The following is a 16,253-nucleotide window of genomic DNA, read 5'->3' as shown; positions in this document are numbered from 1 at the left end:
ATGCTACATTTTTACTTAAATAAATATCTAATTTAAGACTAAAATTTTGCCTCCCATAGGAGTCTCCATATTCAAATAACTATTTTACTGTTTAGCATGTGAGCAAAAGCACCACTAATATGACAGTATTAGCTAGTTTACTTTTTTGGAATATATTTTATACAAAGTCCAAAAGAACCCAATTTTTCAAAATTTGAATTTTGCTAAGAGTACTTGGAATGTATGCAGTACCTTTTTAAACTATACTTTTATGATCAAATAAAAGTGAATTATCTCAGTCATTTGTATTTATTGGTTACTTTCAAACGGGGGAAAAAAAAGTAAATCAAATTTAATTTTTAGGCCTAATTGTGGGATCTCTGAAATTGATGAAAATACAGTAGGCTATATGAGGCCTTAAAAACATTTTTGTGCTGTTTTTGGAGTCATTTCCTTAATCTAGTTGTCGATTTTGGGTTGTAATTCTGCCTAGCGACAAATTCACCCGGCAAACTTAATGCAACGAGGAACAACCTAATAATACTAATATGTACTATTAGTGTTGACAAGACATTTGTAATTTCAATTAAATTGTTAAAGTTATATAATTAATTACACAGAATAGTGTATGTTTAGTATGTTTGTGGAGTATTTTATTTAAAGTGTAAGTACAGCTAACTAAATATCGAAGTAGCAAGCTAGCTAGCCTTCTTCGAATTACAAATTATGCCGATAAACTGTTTTCTACAATATATTTACCATTGTGTTATGCATCATACACTTATCTACCGTTAAAAAACATTATCTGACTATATCTCTCTGAAACTTGGCTTTACACTTACCTTACTTAGTTTGGTGGAGGAGTATAGTATGCCCGCCACACTAAAAGATGGCTGCATGCTAGCAATTATACACACGTGACCAAATAGAACCGGGACAGTACCACGTGACGTGAATAAATGTTTAGTTATAAAACGTAGCGTGTTAGATATCAATACGCACAATGCGCGTAACGCTTTGTGCGTAAAAAAAATAGTTCCCAACTCTTCCTCCTCATCGCTGTGTCCAACGGACATGTGGGTTGCAAAACACAACGTTAACATGTGAAAAGCAAAAGTGTGATTTTGTTTACATACCGGAGTTGTTTCTTAGCGTAGCGGCGAAGCGAGGAGGCATTAAGGTCCTCTTCCTGGCGGAGGTTTGACCCCTCCATGGAGACAAGAGTGGGGAGAAAATAGCGCGCTGCAGCAACATATCCGTGCGTTCGAGTCCTCTGGTTATTGAGTTTTAAACTCACGAGTCTTCCCTGCATGGTTTGACCTCTTCTGACTTGACTTGTTTGTCTACAAACATGTTTAACTCCACTGGTGCCAGAAGTGCGTTTGTTATTTGATCATTCTCATGTATTTCATGTGGGCTAAAGGTGGCGAACACCTGCTTACATCTTTTATTCATGTCAATTAAAAGCTGATGGTCTTTACTGTCTGAGAAGCCTAATACTAAACTTCTCTTTTTCTTACTTTTTTGCTTTTTTTGGGCATAGTTGGCAAGAAAAGGCGGTGTTTGTAATAATGGTTAATGATTGGAACAGTAAATCAAGACTCATGAGTCCAAGGTCTCCATTAGGCCGGGTCACTAACGAGCCCTGCTGAGAACACTCAGTAAAGTATGGAGGTTATTTTGGGTCTCTTTTACAAAATGTTTTTTGGACACTGAATTTTTGTGTTTGAATTTTGTGAACTGAATTTTTTTTTACATCAAATTATGCTGACAATTTAACTAAATAATAATTAAAAATCGACCTGACACTTCACTTAAATGTGAATCGAAGTACTACGGGTGCCGGAAAAATCAATTCACATCTGAATCGCGATTTGTATTTATTCCAATTCTGAACTGACTCATAATTTGTAACATTTTTTTCCCCCCGTTTTTTTTTTAAAACTCATTTTTAAAAAGACGTTGACTCCATCAAAATGCTTTCTACATTCAGTTCCACATAGTCGTGGCCCAAAGTTTACATACACTTGTAAAGAATATCATGTCATGGCTGTCTTGAGTTGTGGCCGAACAGCTAAATTTTTGTTTCATCTGACCACAGAACTTTCCTCCAGGTCTCGTCCATGTGATGTCAGATGAAACAAAAATTTAACTGATTGGCCACAATACCCAACAATATGTTTGGAGGAGAAGAGTTGAGACCTTTAATCCCAGGAATACCACCCCTACCGTCAAGCATGGTGGTGGTAGTGTTATGCTTTGGGCCTGTTTTGCTGCCAATGGAACTGGTGCTTTACAGAGAGTAAATGGGACAGTGAAAAAGTAGGATTACCTCCAAATTCTTCAGGACATCCTAAAATCATCAGCCCGGAGGTTGGGTCTTGGGCGCAGTTGGGTGTTCCAATAGGACAATGACCCCAAACACATGCCAAAAGTGGTAAAGGAATGGCTAAATCAGGCTAGAATTAAGGTTTTAGAATGGCCTTCCTAAAGTCCTGACTTAAACGTGTGGACAATGCTGAAGAAACAAGTCCATGTCAGAAAACCAACAAATTTAGCTGAACTGCACCAATTTTGTCGAGGAGTGGTCAAAAATTCAACCAGAAGCTTGTGGATGGCTACCAAAAGCACCTTATTGCAGTGAAACTTGCTGTATGTATACTTTTGACCCAGCAGATTTGGTCACATTTTCAGTAGACCCATAATAAATTCATAAAAGAACCAAACTTCATGAATGTTTTTTGTGACCAACAAGTATGTGCTCCAATCACTCAATCACAAAAAAATAAGAGTTGTAGAAGTTATCAGAAACTCAAGACAGCCATGACATTATGTTCTTTACAAGTGCATGTAAACTTTTGACCACGACTGTTTCTGCTACACTCTTTCCACATAGAGCCATCAAAACGCTTTCTAAATTCAGTTTTACAAACTAACAAACAATTAGACATACAGTATTGTACTTAGAAAGTTAATTTGCCCTCTAATCCGGAGTTATATCCGCTGCATTCTTTTGCTCCTGCAGATAGTGCTATCAAAACGATTTCTATTTAAGTTATGATGAAACATTTATTTTTATGATTTATAGCAGGGGTGGGCAAACTTTTTGGCTCAGGGACCACATTGGCTTTTGAAATTTCACAGATGCACATGATACATTTCAAAGCATAATATCTGTTGAGAGTAGAGTCAACTTCTCAAAGATGGGCTATATATGTATTTTCAGCAATTATCAGAACTTCAAAGAAACACAAAAATGGTATTACAGGGTTAACACGTGTTAGTGGGAGCAGTGTTGTTGATCACCTTTTTTTTGCCAATGGGTCAAAGTCTAGTATCAGTTTTGTTGCGGCAATTCTCAAAACAGTTCTTGCCTAATTTTGTTCAAATATTTGGCGGGCGAGATTAAAAAGCCCAACGGCCAGAAGGTGGTTTGCCCATCCCTTATTTATAGCATAAGAGGCTGTAACGAAGGCTAGAACATGAATAAGGCAGGGTTTTAGTGGCATATTAAAAAGGCAGGGACACTGACGCTGAACTCATCTCTATTTTTAACTACCTTTAACTGCACACCATTGTCACCCACTGGTCAAATGCAACTTTTTGTAGTGACACAAATAATGTCCAATCTTCATCTGAATTGAGGATACACAATTATTTGGCCCTTGTTGGGTTCTCAAATATTGCTACAAACAGAAAAAATTTAAAATTGTTTAAATAACCTGAAGTAACGACTGTGATTAATTTGTTAGTACCGGTACTCTCATAACGTTAGAAAAAGTCACATTACAATCTAATTAAAATTTTACTAAAAAACACTTTATTAAATGAAGCAAGTTTTCTCTTTTTCATAATGGAATGATATGAAAGATCTTAAGTTGAGAGTCTGTCTCCTTTGGAGATGAAAAAACCTGAAGGCAAAAAATGGATAAAAGCAGACATTTTTCAAAAACTCAAAATGAGTTGAAAGTGCTCAGTCCCAGCTCGGCTTTGTGGCCGAGGCGTGGGAAAGAAGGCCTGGCTCAGACTGGTCCGGGTCTGCAGACCAGATGTACAGTTCCTGCCAATTGGCGATAAGTACGGTGGGCACTGGTTTAAAAACAACAATGTGCCAAATGTCTACAGTAGAAATCAAAGAGACAGCAGCATCCTCAACTTTCCGAAAGCTTTGAACTCACGATCCAAAGCTTGAATTTGGAGTGTCGAGTTAAGTGGTCAGCGCAGGTGGTCCTTGGACGTCCTGGTCGAGCTGTGAAGTGGTTCAGTCACGCTAAAGCTTAATGGTGCCAGTGGGCAGGCTGCTATTACACAGTCTGTAGTAGCGAAGGTCGTTCACCAGCCGCTGCACACTTTGAGTGAATGAAGGAAGGTCCTTTGCAAAGAAAATAAAAAGGATTTAGAGTCAATGTTGACTTGATTATAAACAGTGGAAACTTTGAAGTCATACAGTTCAGACCAACATTTTGGAGGTAAAATACGACTCTGGGTTATTTTTATGTGAAGGCTATAGAACAAGAGGTGGAAGTAATGACACAGAAAAGCAGTATACATCTGTCCTGGCTATTTAGTACAATATGGCCAAGTGTGAAGAGACACACTTCCCAAACACATGTGGTATCTCTCTGCATATTTACAATTAATGTAAATAAGTGAGGTGTGTTCAAACTTTTGTCTGATACTGTAAATAAATTAAATAGGAACTACACTTTTTTGGAATTTTGCCTATTATCCACAAACCCTATGTGACACAAGAACAAACATGACTTTCCCTTTAATGTGCATTCTAAATAGTGAAAAACTGCCAGTACAATGCAGATAATTGGGATTACTCTATTCCGCCTATAAAACGCTTTAAACATAAAAAAACTGCCAACAATGCTCAATTTACAAGCCGTGACCTGCAAATTAACCAAGTTATAGCGACATTGTTATTATAAAAGTTAACAGAGGAACTATTTCTCTGGCATCGTGATACTTTGCCTTGCTCACACAGCTCCACCGACCACTAGTGAGTAGCCAACTACCGTAATAGCTACTAGTAGGGCTGTGCGATATACTGGTATTATATTTAACACTGATATATTATAGAAATACCGCCATACCGGTATTTTTTATTTTAATGTGCCTTTGTTACGGCCGTTTGATCTTCTCTGCGCCTGACAGGCAAAGCACATCCTCTTTGGCTCACCACCACCCCTTGCATGTTGATGACGCATTGTGACACGCATCAAACTTTATTATTATTTTTTTTTTTAAATATGGCAGCGCGGTTCCGACTTCTCGACTCCAGACTTATGCAATGCTTTGGACAGCGACTGCATTTGGCGATATGTGAGTGACTACTACAGCTTTATACACCAATTTGCTTTAAAACCTATACCTCTCGTAGCGACTTTATCACTTAATCTGTTTGTTGTTCACCTCTGTTAACGATTTAACACATAAGCTAACTACAGCTCCTTTCTGCTGCTTGCTTTGTGTGTCAAATATTTAACTACAACTCGGTTTAAAAGTGCCTCTACCCATAGCCTGTGCGCATTAAGCCACTGTAGTGTAGCGGCTGGGTGGCTGAAGAGTAGTTTTAGACTTAACAGCCAGCAGCTTTCACCACAGTGAGCCAGTTGAAGCTCCATCTAACCCGCGCACAAACATGAGGATATAAAACTAACATTCATGAACAAAATGAATTAAAGAATAAAGAACACATTACGTTACTACTTACAAAAAAAATAATCTGAGTGCTCTTAACACTGGTTATTTAGCCGTGAAACACTGAGGCAACCTTAAGCAATTTGGATGTTTTTGTTTTTAAGATACCGGTATATACCGTATACCAGTATTCGGACTAAAAATACTGCGATATCAGTTTTGTCCATATCGCTCAGCCCTAGCTATTAGCTAGCTAGCACTGCCAATAACATTGGGGCTGTTTCATCATAAAATAAAGAAGTAGTAGCTTGAGCTGGTTCTGTATTGCCTTTGATTTACTAAATGTTTATGCTAAATTATAAACCATGTATGTCACCTGGATAGTAGAAAGTTGTGGCACTAAGCAGAGAAGTTGGTCAACTTTGAAAATCCACACCCTATCAACATGGCGAGGAAGCTTTTGTTTTTTTATCTTAGGTTTTTTTCTCTCAATTTACTAGCTCAAGGACTGCACATGTGGTGAAAGCTACAACCCTACCATCAGTCGGCATCCCAGTGAGAGCAAACATTGTTAAGTTATTGTTTTATGTTCTTATTTGAAATGTTTAGCAATAATGCTACATGATAACTCTCTAGGACGCTCACAAAGTCTGCCATGATTAGTGGTAGAAAACAAAGATGTACTCTCTATGCTGTTGTTGTTGGTGGAAGTAGCGTTCGTTTTTAAGCAGTCTGAAATCAATGTGCCCACGAAAGAAAAATTGTAAATATTACGTTATCATAATTGTGCCTGATACTAAATTCCATATATACTAGTGGCATGTATATGAAACGGTGTTGCCAGTTTTTGGATAGTTTTTAGAGTGTTTTATAGGCTGAATAGATCACATCCCCATTACCTGCATTATTATCTGCCTCTTACAAGATGTGTTTCACTATTTAGAATGCACAGTTATTACACACTTATTTGGCTGACATTATGGTTTGGTCATGATGAAAAAAAATTCCCCAAAAAGTGCAGTTCCCCTTAAAAGAAAGTCCTCCAACAATAAGTGGTTATGTAAAATGTGCTGTGTGTTTGTTTTTACCCGTTCTAGCTTGAAGTTACGTGCAAGGACAGCTCGTTGGTTGGTGTCCACACCCTGGCAGCCGTTGAGGAACTCTGGCATGAAGGCAGAGTAGAAGGCGTCGAAGTCCACCGAGGCCATGTTGTAAATGGCCAGAGTAATTTCCTCTTGGAGAAGATCGTGACTTTTGTGGAGAAGGACCTGCAGCAGTACGTTGATGAAGTGGAAGAGCATGGAGGTCCGAAAAAGCTTCTAAGTGAGAGGGATCAGCGGGATTAAAAGACACATTCACGTCGGAGTTTATTACTGCCATCACTGCTGCTTCTTACTCTGTGATACAACTTGTGCTTGCTGTTGAGGGACTCCAAGTATGACAGATTCTGCTTGAAGATGTGGATGTCGGGCTGCAGGAAAGACTGTCCAAACGCCTGGTGAAGGCAATGAGGACAGAGCGCTGTTTACTTTACTTGTAATTTGAAGGCATGTAGCATTCTCTTCTTCTATTTACATCCCCACATAGCTAAACAGGCTGCAATGACCGCAATTTCCCCCTAGAGTACAGGAAGCACACAGCATATGGCCAACAGTCACATTAGAACATGAAAACTGGGACTTCACATGTTGGTGTTAAATTAGAAAAAAACTAATTTGAAAAATCAGACGAGTTCAGTGCATGGAAATGTACTGACTGATGTTCGCAAGAGCGGGCCGGTTGGTTCACTATTTCTGTTATAGTGCAAAAGTGTTTGACGGGCTTAAGATCAAGGCTCTATGGTTCTTCTACCCAAAACTCACACAACCATGCATTTATGGTGTGTCAGCTGGTCATTGGTGTGAAAGTATGCCTTGCTAGAGTTTAGGGTAGGGGGATTGTAACGATATGAAAATTTCCTATCACAGTTATTGTGATCAAAATGATTATTATTGTGGTATTGTTGAATGTGCTCAAAAGTATTAAGCATTAACCAAGTTTAATTTATAAAACAAAATATGAATAAAAGGTATACAGTTGTACCATGTTCATCGCTCTTAATTGGTTCCATACAAGATCGTGATCAATGAATTTCTGCGCAGTGGGAATCATCAATCATGAATCAAATATTTTCAAAGCGAGAGCATAAAATCTTAACTACCTCTAAATGTTTTTCAACATTATGAAAGCCATTTAGACATGAAGCAACACCCATATATTCATATTTACACTTATTGTATCCAATACAGTAATGCTGCTTGAGGCTGAGCCAATCAGTGGCCATGATATTGAACAGCATGCTCTGATTGATTTAGTGTCCTGATGAGATGGCAACTTGTCCAGGGTGTAGCCCGCCTTCCGCTCGATTGTAGCTGAGATAGGCTCCAGCGCCCCCCACGACCCCGAAGGGAATAAGCGGTAGAAAATGGATGGATGGATGGATAGTAGCTAATACTACTGTAGTATTGATATTTTTAGTTTATGTAGCCCTTGCTATGCTTGAAAATGCTTAATTTACAACCGCCAAAAAGTGTAGCATATGGTTTAAATTGTTTTAAATATTTAAAAAAAATTGCGACAGGGTGAAGCCACGATGTGGCGAGGGACGACTGGAAATAAACCGACACACAATGTATTTGCCTTGGCAGAAGAAACATTAAATATTGTTCTGGCTTCTTAAAGGGGAACTATACTTTTTTGGAATTTTGCCTATCACTCACTATCCTTATTTGAGGCAAGCACACACACGTTTTTCTTTTTTTATACATTCTAACTCATAAATTCAGTGCAGACATATTAATAAAAACATGTACCGGTAATACTTACATATTTTGGTCATTTTATGCATACGGCAGCATATTCATTTCACAGACACATCACAGCTTTGGCTATTTACTTCAACAATTACTACTATTTATGGCAGACTTCATAAGAGACGACAACTACTTTGGGACAAATGATGATCAGAACATTATATTTTTGAGCATGACTACAAGGAGGATAAGCTACAGCTTTTAAAAGCTTACTGCTAAACAAATTAACCTTTAGTGAATCACTAAGCATCATGCAGCAGTTTTGCTAAGTACTAAAAAAAAAATACAAACTAGGAAGTTAGGAACATAAAACAATTGCTTACTAAACAATGTCTGTTGTCACTGGGATGCTGACTGATGGGATGTTCATATCTTCCCGTTTAGATGAATTAATCGTAATCCTCAAGCAGGGAAAAAAAAAAAATCAACAAGCGTCCTTTGTGTCTTTCTTACCATTTTCGGTTTTAACTTGAATGTCAAAGTTGACCAACTTCTCGGTTTATGGCCACAAGTTTCTACTAAGTGAGAGGCATGATTTAAAATATAGAATTAGCTTTAACCAACTCAGAGGTGATGCAGCAGCAGAAGCTCAGTATGTCAATACTCTAGCTGTTAAAGATAGTTAGCTCTCTGTGATCACAAGCTGCGAAAAGGAGTTTGTCGGCGTTGGCACTTATAATAATATCGCTAATACTTGGTTAATATTCAGGTGACGAGATGTAAATGGATTTTTGTTGGCGGTTTTTGGATGTTTTTAGAGGGCTTTATGAGCACAACAGAGTACTCTTATCAGCTCATTGTAAGCCACCTCGTACTTGCTGTATTTTACGAATTAGAAATCATAAAAAAGAAAAACGTGTGTGTTCTTGTCCTTACCTAGGGATTGTAAATGATAGACAAAATCCCCCCCAAAAAAGTTTCCCTTTAAGGGCCACATTATTTTTATTTGAGAGTTTAAATGTTTATTTTCTTCCGTTTTGACAGGGAAAGACTTGATGTGTCTTGTGTTTTTGTTATCATTTAAGCTAGTTCGTGATTAGCGCACTAGCTTGCTTTTCCAGGAAATGAGCAGTATCGCAATCACGGTTTTACGGTAATTTAAACCGGTAATACTAACCGACAGGAGTTTTACAACAGTTTAGAATTAACACCTGTAATTGTTACATCCCTAGCTAAGGACAGTGTGATGTTGTTTTGTTAGTTATACTGCATTCTTTTATTTTATTGTACACATTTCTCAACTTTGTATCTTTAATCATTAATAAATAATTTTTTCATTCTTCCATTAACGACTGACAAGCAAATGTTACTTCCCTTAACCCTAAGTTAATATTATTACAGGGTGGTGCTAGTCTAATCCTTAATTTGATTATTTAACAGATCACTAAGAGCTGGGACAAACTATTTTGTCCATAAACTGCATATTTTTGCTGTATTTTCTGTTGCTTAAAACTAATGCATACACACACCTGCATGGCAGCCGTGAACTGGGCCTCGTTCTCCATAGCATCTTCTGGAGCTCCTCTTTGGACACTTGTTAAAATGGATGTTTTAAAGAAGTACCTCCAGTTTTGGTGAAGTATTTGGTACAGCAACTCAAACATCTCCGCTTTGACATCAGGAGAAGACCGCTGTCAAGTAGCAGAGATTGATGACAAACATTCAATGGTCACAAATGACAACATAAATCAAAATTTTGTACACAATTGTAGAATACCTATCTATAATTGACAGCAGATACAAACTATGATGTAATAGCCAACTGACCTCTGCCACCACAGGGTAGACCTGCTCCATGCACAGAGAGAGGATGTTGGGAAGGAACGGTTTGAAAGCCTGACCAGGTTCCTGCACAACCACCTGCAGGATTTTTAAGAACTTTTGTACCACTCGACACCCTGCACTGCCCTCCTGCAAAATACTGATCGTCAACTGTTCCCTAAAACACAAACAAACGGACATGACATAAGTATTTGGAAGTGTTTTTCATTGATAAATTGGGTTCGCTAACAGTCATATGGTTTTTGAAGTAGCAACAAGCAGAGGGGGATAATTAATATATTAAAATGTAATTTTGAGGGGAAATAAGGAATGTTTGCCATCTAAAACTGAAAAATTCCATCAGAAAGTACAGTGAAACCTCTATTTACTCCATTGTACAAACTTCTTGATTTACGAACCACAGATAGAAAAACACATGCCTTTTTGTACGAACCTTGTCTCCGTATACGAACATTTCATCCACATATTGTGTGCCGGGCAGCACAACCATTGTGGGTTGATTGATCAATCTCCGGTGCTGTCGTTGGCTATGCTAAGTGCTTTTTTCTTTTCTTTTCTTTTTTTTACAGTTTTTAGCCTTTAAACAACATCTTCATAGTTTTTGGGGCTCAGTATGAGTCCAAAGGAATCAATGGACAAGCAATGTGTGGTTTGAAACAATCAGGAACACATTCATTTGTAGATATTGCAGCTTTGCCCTTTCTTCTGCTGCACACCAATAAGTTTAACCAACAAGGTAAAGTGTTTATTTTATTTTATTACTCCTAATCATTGTAGCGACCTGGCTGGTAAAATTAAGAAGATGTGATTTCAAACTGTGAGTGTACCACAGAGCTAATGACAGTGCGTGTCGGCTGCATATATAGGGAGGACAGTTCATTTTGTTATTGTTTTGACTTTGTTATTAAATAGAAAGTTGATCCATAACTCCTATGTTATTTTTGTTCAATACACAGTACTGTATAGCGCTTTATATTGTGTAGAAGCATTTATTAAAATATGGACTTTTGTCGAGGCGGGAACCCATTTTTCATGTTTACATTGTCTGTTATGGTGCAATTTGTTTCAATATACAAACTTTTGTATTTACAAACCCTGTTCAAAAAACAATCAAGTTCATAAATGGCAGTTCACTGTACAATTAATCTGTTTCCCCATCGTTAAAAATAAGACGTGTTCGAAAAAACCCAAAAAAAAGACAGAATGTTGCTGTTGTACCTGGTGAACAAGCTGAGGAATGTGTGGATGATCTGTCCGGTGAAGGCAACGCCCATCTGGACTCGCAACGCCTGCAACAGCGTCAAGAAGAAGGCCAGCATCTCATCCGTCACATCTGATAAGAGACGTGACGATCAACAAGTAGTTAATCATGAAACAATGAAAATCATACATCTCTAACATGTTTTGAAGAGTAAAGGAAGACAAACTGACCTGGCTGCTGAATAAACACTGGGAAAAGGCTGAGGGACACTTGGACCGACTCCTGCAGACTCTGATAACAGATCTGACGGGATTTGGTGGATTCCCCAGAGATGCTGTCCACAATATCTCTGAGCACAGGCAATGTCTGCTGTATCACTGCTTTCACTGGTTAAGCAGAAAGATGTTAGGGCAGTACAAAAGCATGTCCAAAAAACCCCCCACCAAATACTTACAGTCATGCATTTCAGGTCGTCGTGGAGTCACGTTCACGGTCCCTCTTAACATACGATATTGCCTAGTGAGGGCCGCCAATAGGTTGGCGTGGTTGCTGGAGCGGGTTTGCCACTGTTGCTCGTTCTCTGGTAAATTTGGCCATGGGAGCAGAAGCATGTTGGATAAAGCCCGACACACTAGCAAGTGTGCCTGCAACCATGCATTAAAACCAGTGAACACAACATTGCAGTGAGGGAGTCAGACTTGTGTGTATTAGAAGCAACATGCATGCACCTCTGGGGGGAGCCTGCGAGTCTGATTTTCAGCAGTAATGAGGTTGAAGATGTTTTGTACAGCTGGCAAAGTCACCAAAAACACAGGTCGCACCGTGGAGGTTATGGAGATCATCAAATGACACGCAGACAGCAGTAACTTTTCTGGTACCTGCACGTAACATTTACATTGACAGGAAAAATGAAATAAAATATTTGGCTTGGATAAGTACCACTATTCTGCTCTAAATGAATAATAAGACTTATTTATGAATAAATTATAAACTCTTCCTGTTTTCTTTCTTCAACCTCATTCATTAAATATGTTGACTGCTGTGGATGTAGTTTGCAGCACAGCAGAACTGTAATGCATACTATTAAGAGCAGTTTTTAAAAAAATATTTTAACTGTAAAAGAGGGAAAAAAGCGTAACACTGCTAAGTAAATACATGACAGCAAACTACTCTACTGTACATGGTTTGAATTAATAACGCATTCAATAACTCCTAAGGTGTGCTAAGTTTGCAAAGGCAGTTTCTCTCTCAATTGGATCATTTGTATAAACGAGTAAAAAAGGAAAGATTTTAGTAAAGTTACCTTTGCAGTGATGAGGGGGCTACTGGCATTTACTGCAGATGTGATGAGGTTGACAAACTGGCTCTGGTTTTGACTGTGAACCTCACTGTAGAACTGTGCGAGCCAATGCGAGTAGGCTTGCAAAGCGGCAAGGGCCTGAGCATGTCTGCAACACACATGCATCTTAATTAAAACTAAATTACATTTACTCCTCCGTGTGGTTAATCAATATTTAAAGTAGGGCTGTCAAAGTTATTGGAGTAACCCATGCAATTAATCACAACAAATATTCAATTAATCATGTTAAAACACATCCATCCATTTTTTCCACCTCATCGCAAGGTCAACAGAGACTAACCACATAATTCATCTTGGCCACAGATGCTTCTTTACCTTAATCGCAAATGGTACATGAAAGTCGACGTGGTTGCTACATGTTCAGTGATCAGGCCAATGCAGACAATAGTGAAAAGAGGACTCGAGGACCGGCGTGTTCATTGGCAAATTTTGCTTCCAAATAGAGATTTGAGGTTCGCGAACGAGTCAAGCCTTTTTAAACGACTCTTTCAAGTGAACATTAAGAATCCATTCGTTTGAAAGGGTTTTTGTTTTTGTTTTTTTTGCACATACAGAAAGCATCACCCAACTGGCAACTGGACTGTAAAATGAGTCAGAGTCGAAGAAAACATAGCAGCATTTGGATGCCTTTATTAATTTTACTTGTAAATGTTTTTATTCACTTATTGTTATCCACTTTTCTAGTTCATTGTTCTAGTATGAAAAGCGTACAAACACCAGGTAGGGTGTTTTGACCAAACCTCATACTGTACAATTTTGTATTCATATTTTGTCATTTTTATTGTAGTTTTATTTATACTTTTTATATTTAACATAGGTTTTATTCTTACTCATTTGTGTATTTTTTCTGTACTGTTAAAATGCTCTTGTGCAACAAAGTTTTTGGGGTGTGGGAAAATTGTAAGTAATGATGTCATAGTCAAAGTATGTGTTTACAATGAAAACAAAACAACAAAATATACCCATTATTTCAGAATAATTCCTACCAATAAAGTGATATTTGTTTAAATTTAAATTATTCTATTTCATATATTTCTGTCTTATGACTGCTACCAGTAAATGTTTCCGTGATTAAAAAAAAAAAAAAATTTAACAAAAAAAAAAAAAAGAATTAACCAGCCAGTTTTTTGAACGGCTCTTTAAAAGGAATGTCTCCTCAAGATGTCTTTCTTCTAAGACCCACGAATCCCATCTCTACCTCCAAATACACACCGCATTATTGTCCAAATTTTTAGGTCTTTCTAAAATTACATTTAAATCATGTAAGCAATTAATTTACTGCAATTCATGGCAAGATTCAATAGTGTGGTTTTTTTTTAAATCCTTTTACAGCACTAATTTAAAATACAGCAAATGCTTCAAAATATATACAAAATATGCCTAAAATGTGCTAGTTGGAGTAAAAACCATCATCCTTTGTGACGTCACGTGAGACCTAAAATAGTCTTCATCTCAGTGAGCTTCAAAAGCTCCCGCCATCAACTTGGTGAATGTGGAAATAATGTCAAAGTGCTTTGAGTTCCTTGAAAGTAGAAAAGCGCAATACAAGTATAACGCATTTACCATTTAGGGGCCACATATTCAGAAATCTAAAAACCGGTGGACCAGACTTCTTACTTTATTAATATTACAATTTTCAGAACCAGCAGTTTCTGCAGTTGACATTTGTATTTGTTGTACCGTATTTTTCGGACTATAAGTCGCAGTTTTTTTTCATAGTTTGGGACTTATACTCAGGAGCGACTTATGTGTGAAATTATTAACACAATACTGTAAAATATAAAATAATATTATTTAGCTTATTCACGTAAGAGACTAGACGTATAAGGTTTCATGGGATTTAGCGATTAGGAGTGACAAATTGTTTGGTAAACGTATAGCATGTTCTATATGTTATAGTTATTTGAATGACTCTTACCATAATATGTTACGTTAACATACCAGGCACATTCTCAGTTGGTTATTTATGCGTCATAACGTACACTTATTCAGCCTATTGTTCACTATTCTTTATTTATTTTAAACTGCCTTTCAAATGTCTATTCTTGGTGTTGGGTTTTATCAAATAAATTTCCCCAAAAAATGCAATTTATACTCCAGTGCGACTTATATGTTTTTTTCCGTCTTTATTATGCATTTTCAGCCTGTGCGACTTATACTCCGGAGCGACTTATACTCCGAAAAATACGGTATTTCAGTAACAAATTTATTTAGAAAATAGCGCTTCCATCCATTCATTTTCTACCGCTTGGGGTCGCTGGAGCCTATCCAAGCTGTACTCGAGCGGAAGGCAGGGTACACCCTGGACAAGATGACTATCCAAAATACAAGTGTCCGCTATAGTCTCCCAAGTTTTGAATTGAACTCGGGGCCAGTATGGTGGCCCGTATCCAGCCACCAGTTGAATAGTACTGTTCTAAAGCATTAATATCAATTGCATTCCCAAATTACTTTCACTAAGAACATGCACACACATGCTAAGCACATGCTGGCATGTAGCTTAAATTGGATTGATCTCATGACATATTTACATTGTGGCCCCTTTATTCCCCTAAAGTTAATTAAGTGCGAATATTTTTTTCCTAATATTTTTTCAGAAATTCTACTTCCAGTATACATTTCTTAAACAGTTGAGTTTACAATGAAAAGCTACAAGAAATCTTCGACAGACATAGGACAATGACTAACACTTTTCAGCAACAGAACAGATTCAAAGCACAAAACATCACAACAAACAAGCACATACGGTAATTGTCATTACAAACAGTCCCTTGGAAATCTCCAAAACACAAAGCAAAATACTTGTGACTGGTTTTAGATTAACACCAACTTTGCAAGTGTTGACAGATTAATGCTACTGTAAATACTTACACATCTATGAGGTCTGGTTTGAGTACAGAAGGCACAACGGTCTCCAGGTCGTACAAGCTGGTCTGAGAGCCGTAGCAAGTCACTTCAACAAGCCTGAAATTAAAATAGTAGAAATTGTATATAAATAATAATATTTAAAAAAAATCATTACATTGACAACACAAACATGGACAGAAAGAACACTAAAAGGTAACACACAAGCAATACTTCAACTGTAGTATTTACAACAGCTGTTACTTAAGTCCAGAGATGCCCAAAGTGTGCCCTGGGGGCCATCTGTGACCTGCGGCCCATTTTTTATTGGCCTGCGACACAATCTACAGACAAAATAAACACGTCCTAGATTAGAACCTAACACAAAAAAAGTAGAAAAAAAAAAAAGTAAAAAAATGGAACCAGCCTAAATCCGCCCCATCACTGCCCGATTTACTAAGCTGCATATGCGTCAAACTCAGCAACTTCAGTTTACTACTTAACTGAGTTTTTCCGAAATAGGCATTTTACTTTTCTTTTTTTTTTAAACAATGGTTCACAAAAGCATCAACTTGTCCATGCACAT

General features: G+C 37.6%; 2 protein-coding genes across 2 annotated transcripts in view; both read right to left on the bottom strand.

Moving 5' to 3' along the window:
* Positions 1-1,318, bottom strand: part of nme4 (NME/NM23 nucleoside diphosphate kinase 4) — a 10,745-nt gene extending 9,427 nt beyond the window's left edge. The window contains exon 1 of the mRNA XM_061974036.2: positions 1,116-1,318. Within this exon, the coding sequence (XP_061830020.2) occupies positions 1,116-1,233 (118 nt within the window). The 5' untranslated portion in view covers positions 1,234-1,318. The remainder of the gene's footprint in view (positions 1-1,115) is intronic.
* A 2,458-nt stretch (positions 1,319-3,776) lies between these two features.
* Positions 3,777-16,253, bottom strand: part of xpo6 (exportin 6) — a 44,591-nt gene continuing 32,114 nt past the window's right edge. The window contains exons 14-24 of the mRNA XM_061974038.2: positions 15,695-15,787; positions 12,767-12,911; positions 12,192-12,341; positions 11,918-12,107; positions 11,694-11,849; positions 11,481-11,595; positions 10,248-10,419; positions 9,950-10,111; positions 7,025-7,123; positions 6,717-6,947; positions 3,777-4,351 (exon numbers count right to left, since the gene is read on the bottom strand). Coding sequence (XP_061830022.1) covers positions 4,250-4,351; positions 6,717-6,947; positions 7,025-7,123; positions 9,950-10,111; positions 10,248-10,419; positions 11,481-11,595; positions 11,694-11,849; positions 11,918-12,107; positions 12,192-12,341; positions 12,767-12,911; positions 15,695-15,787 — 1,615 coding nt within the window. The 3' untranslated portion in view covers positions 3,777-4,249. The remainder of the gene's footprint in view (positions 4,352-6,716; positions 6,948-7,024; positions 7,124-9,949; positions 10,112-10,247; positions 10,420-11,480; positions 11,596-11,693; positions 11,850-11,917; positions 12,108-12,191; positions 12,342-12,766; positions 12,912-15,694; positions 15,788-16,253) is intronic.

The sequence above is a fragment of the Nerophis lumbriciformis genome, linkage group LG22, assembly GCF_033978685.3.
Source record: "Nerophis lumbriciformis linkage group LG22, RoL_Nlum_v2.1, whole genome shotgun sequence".
Classification (NCBI taxonomy): domain Eukaryota; kingdom Metazoa; phylum Chordata; class Actinopteri; order Syngnathiformes; family Syngnathidae; genus Nerophis; species Nerophis lumbriciformis.
Note: the sequence above shows the minus strand (reverse complement) of the source record. Positions and strands in the feature narration are given on the sequence as shown.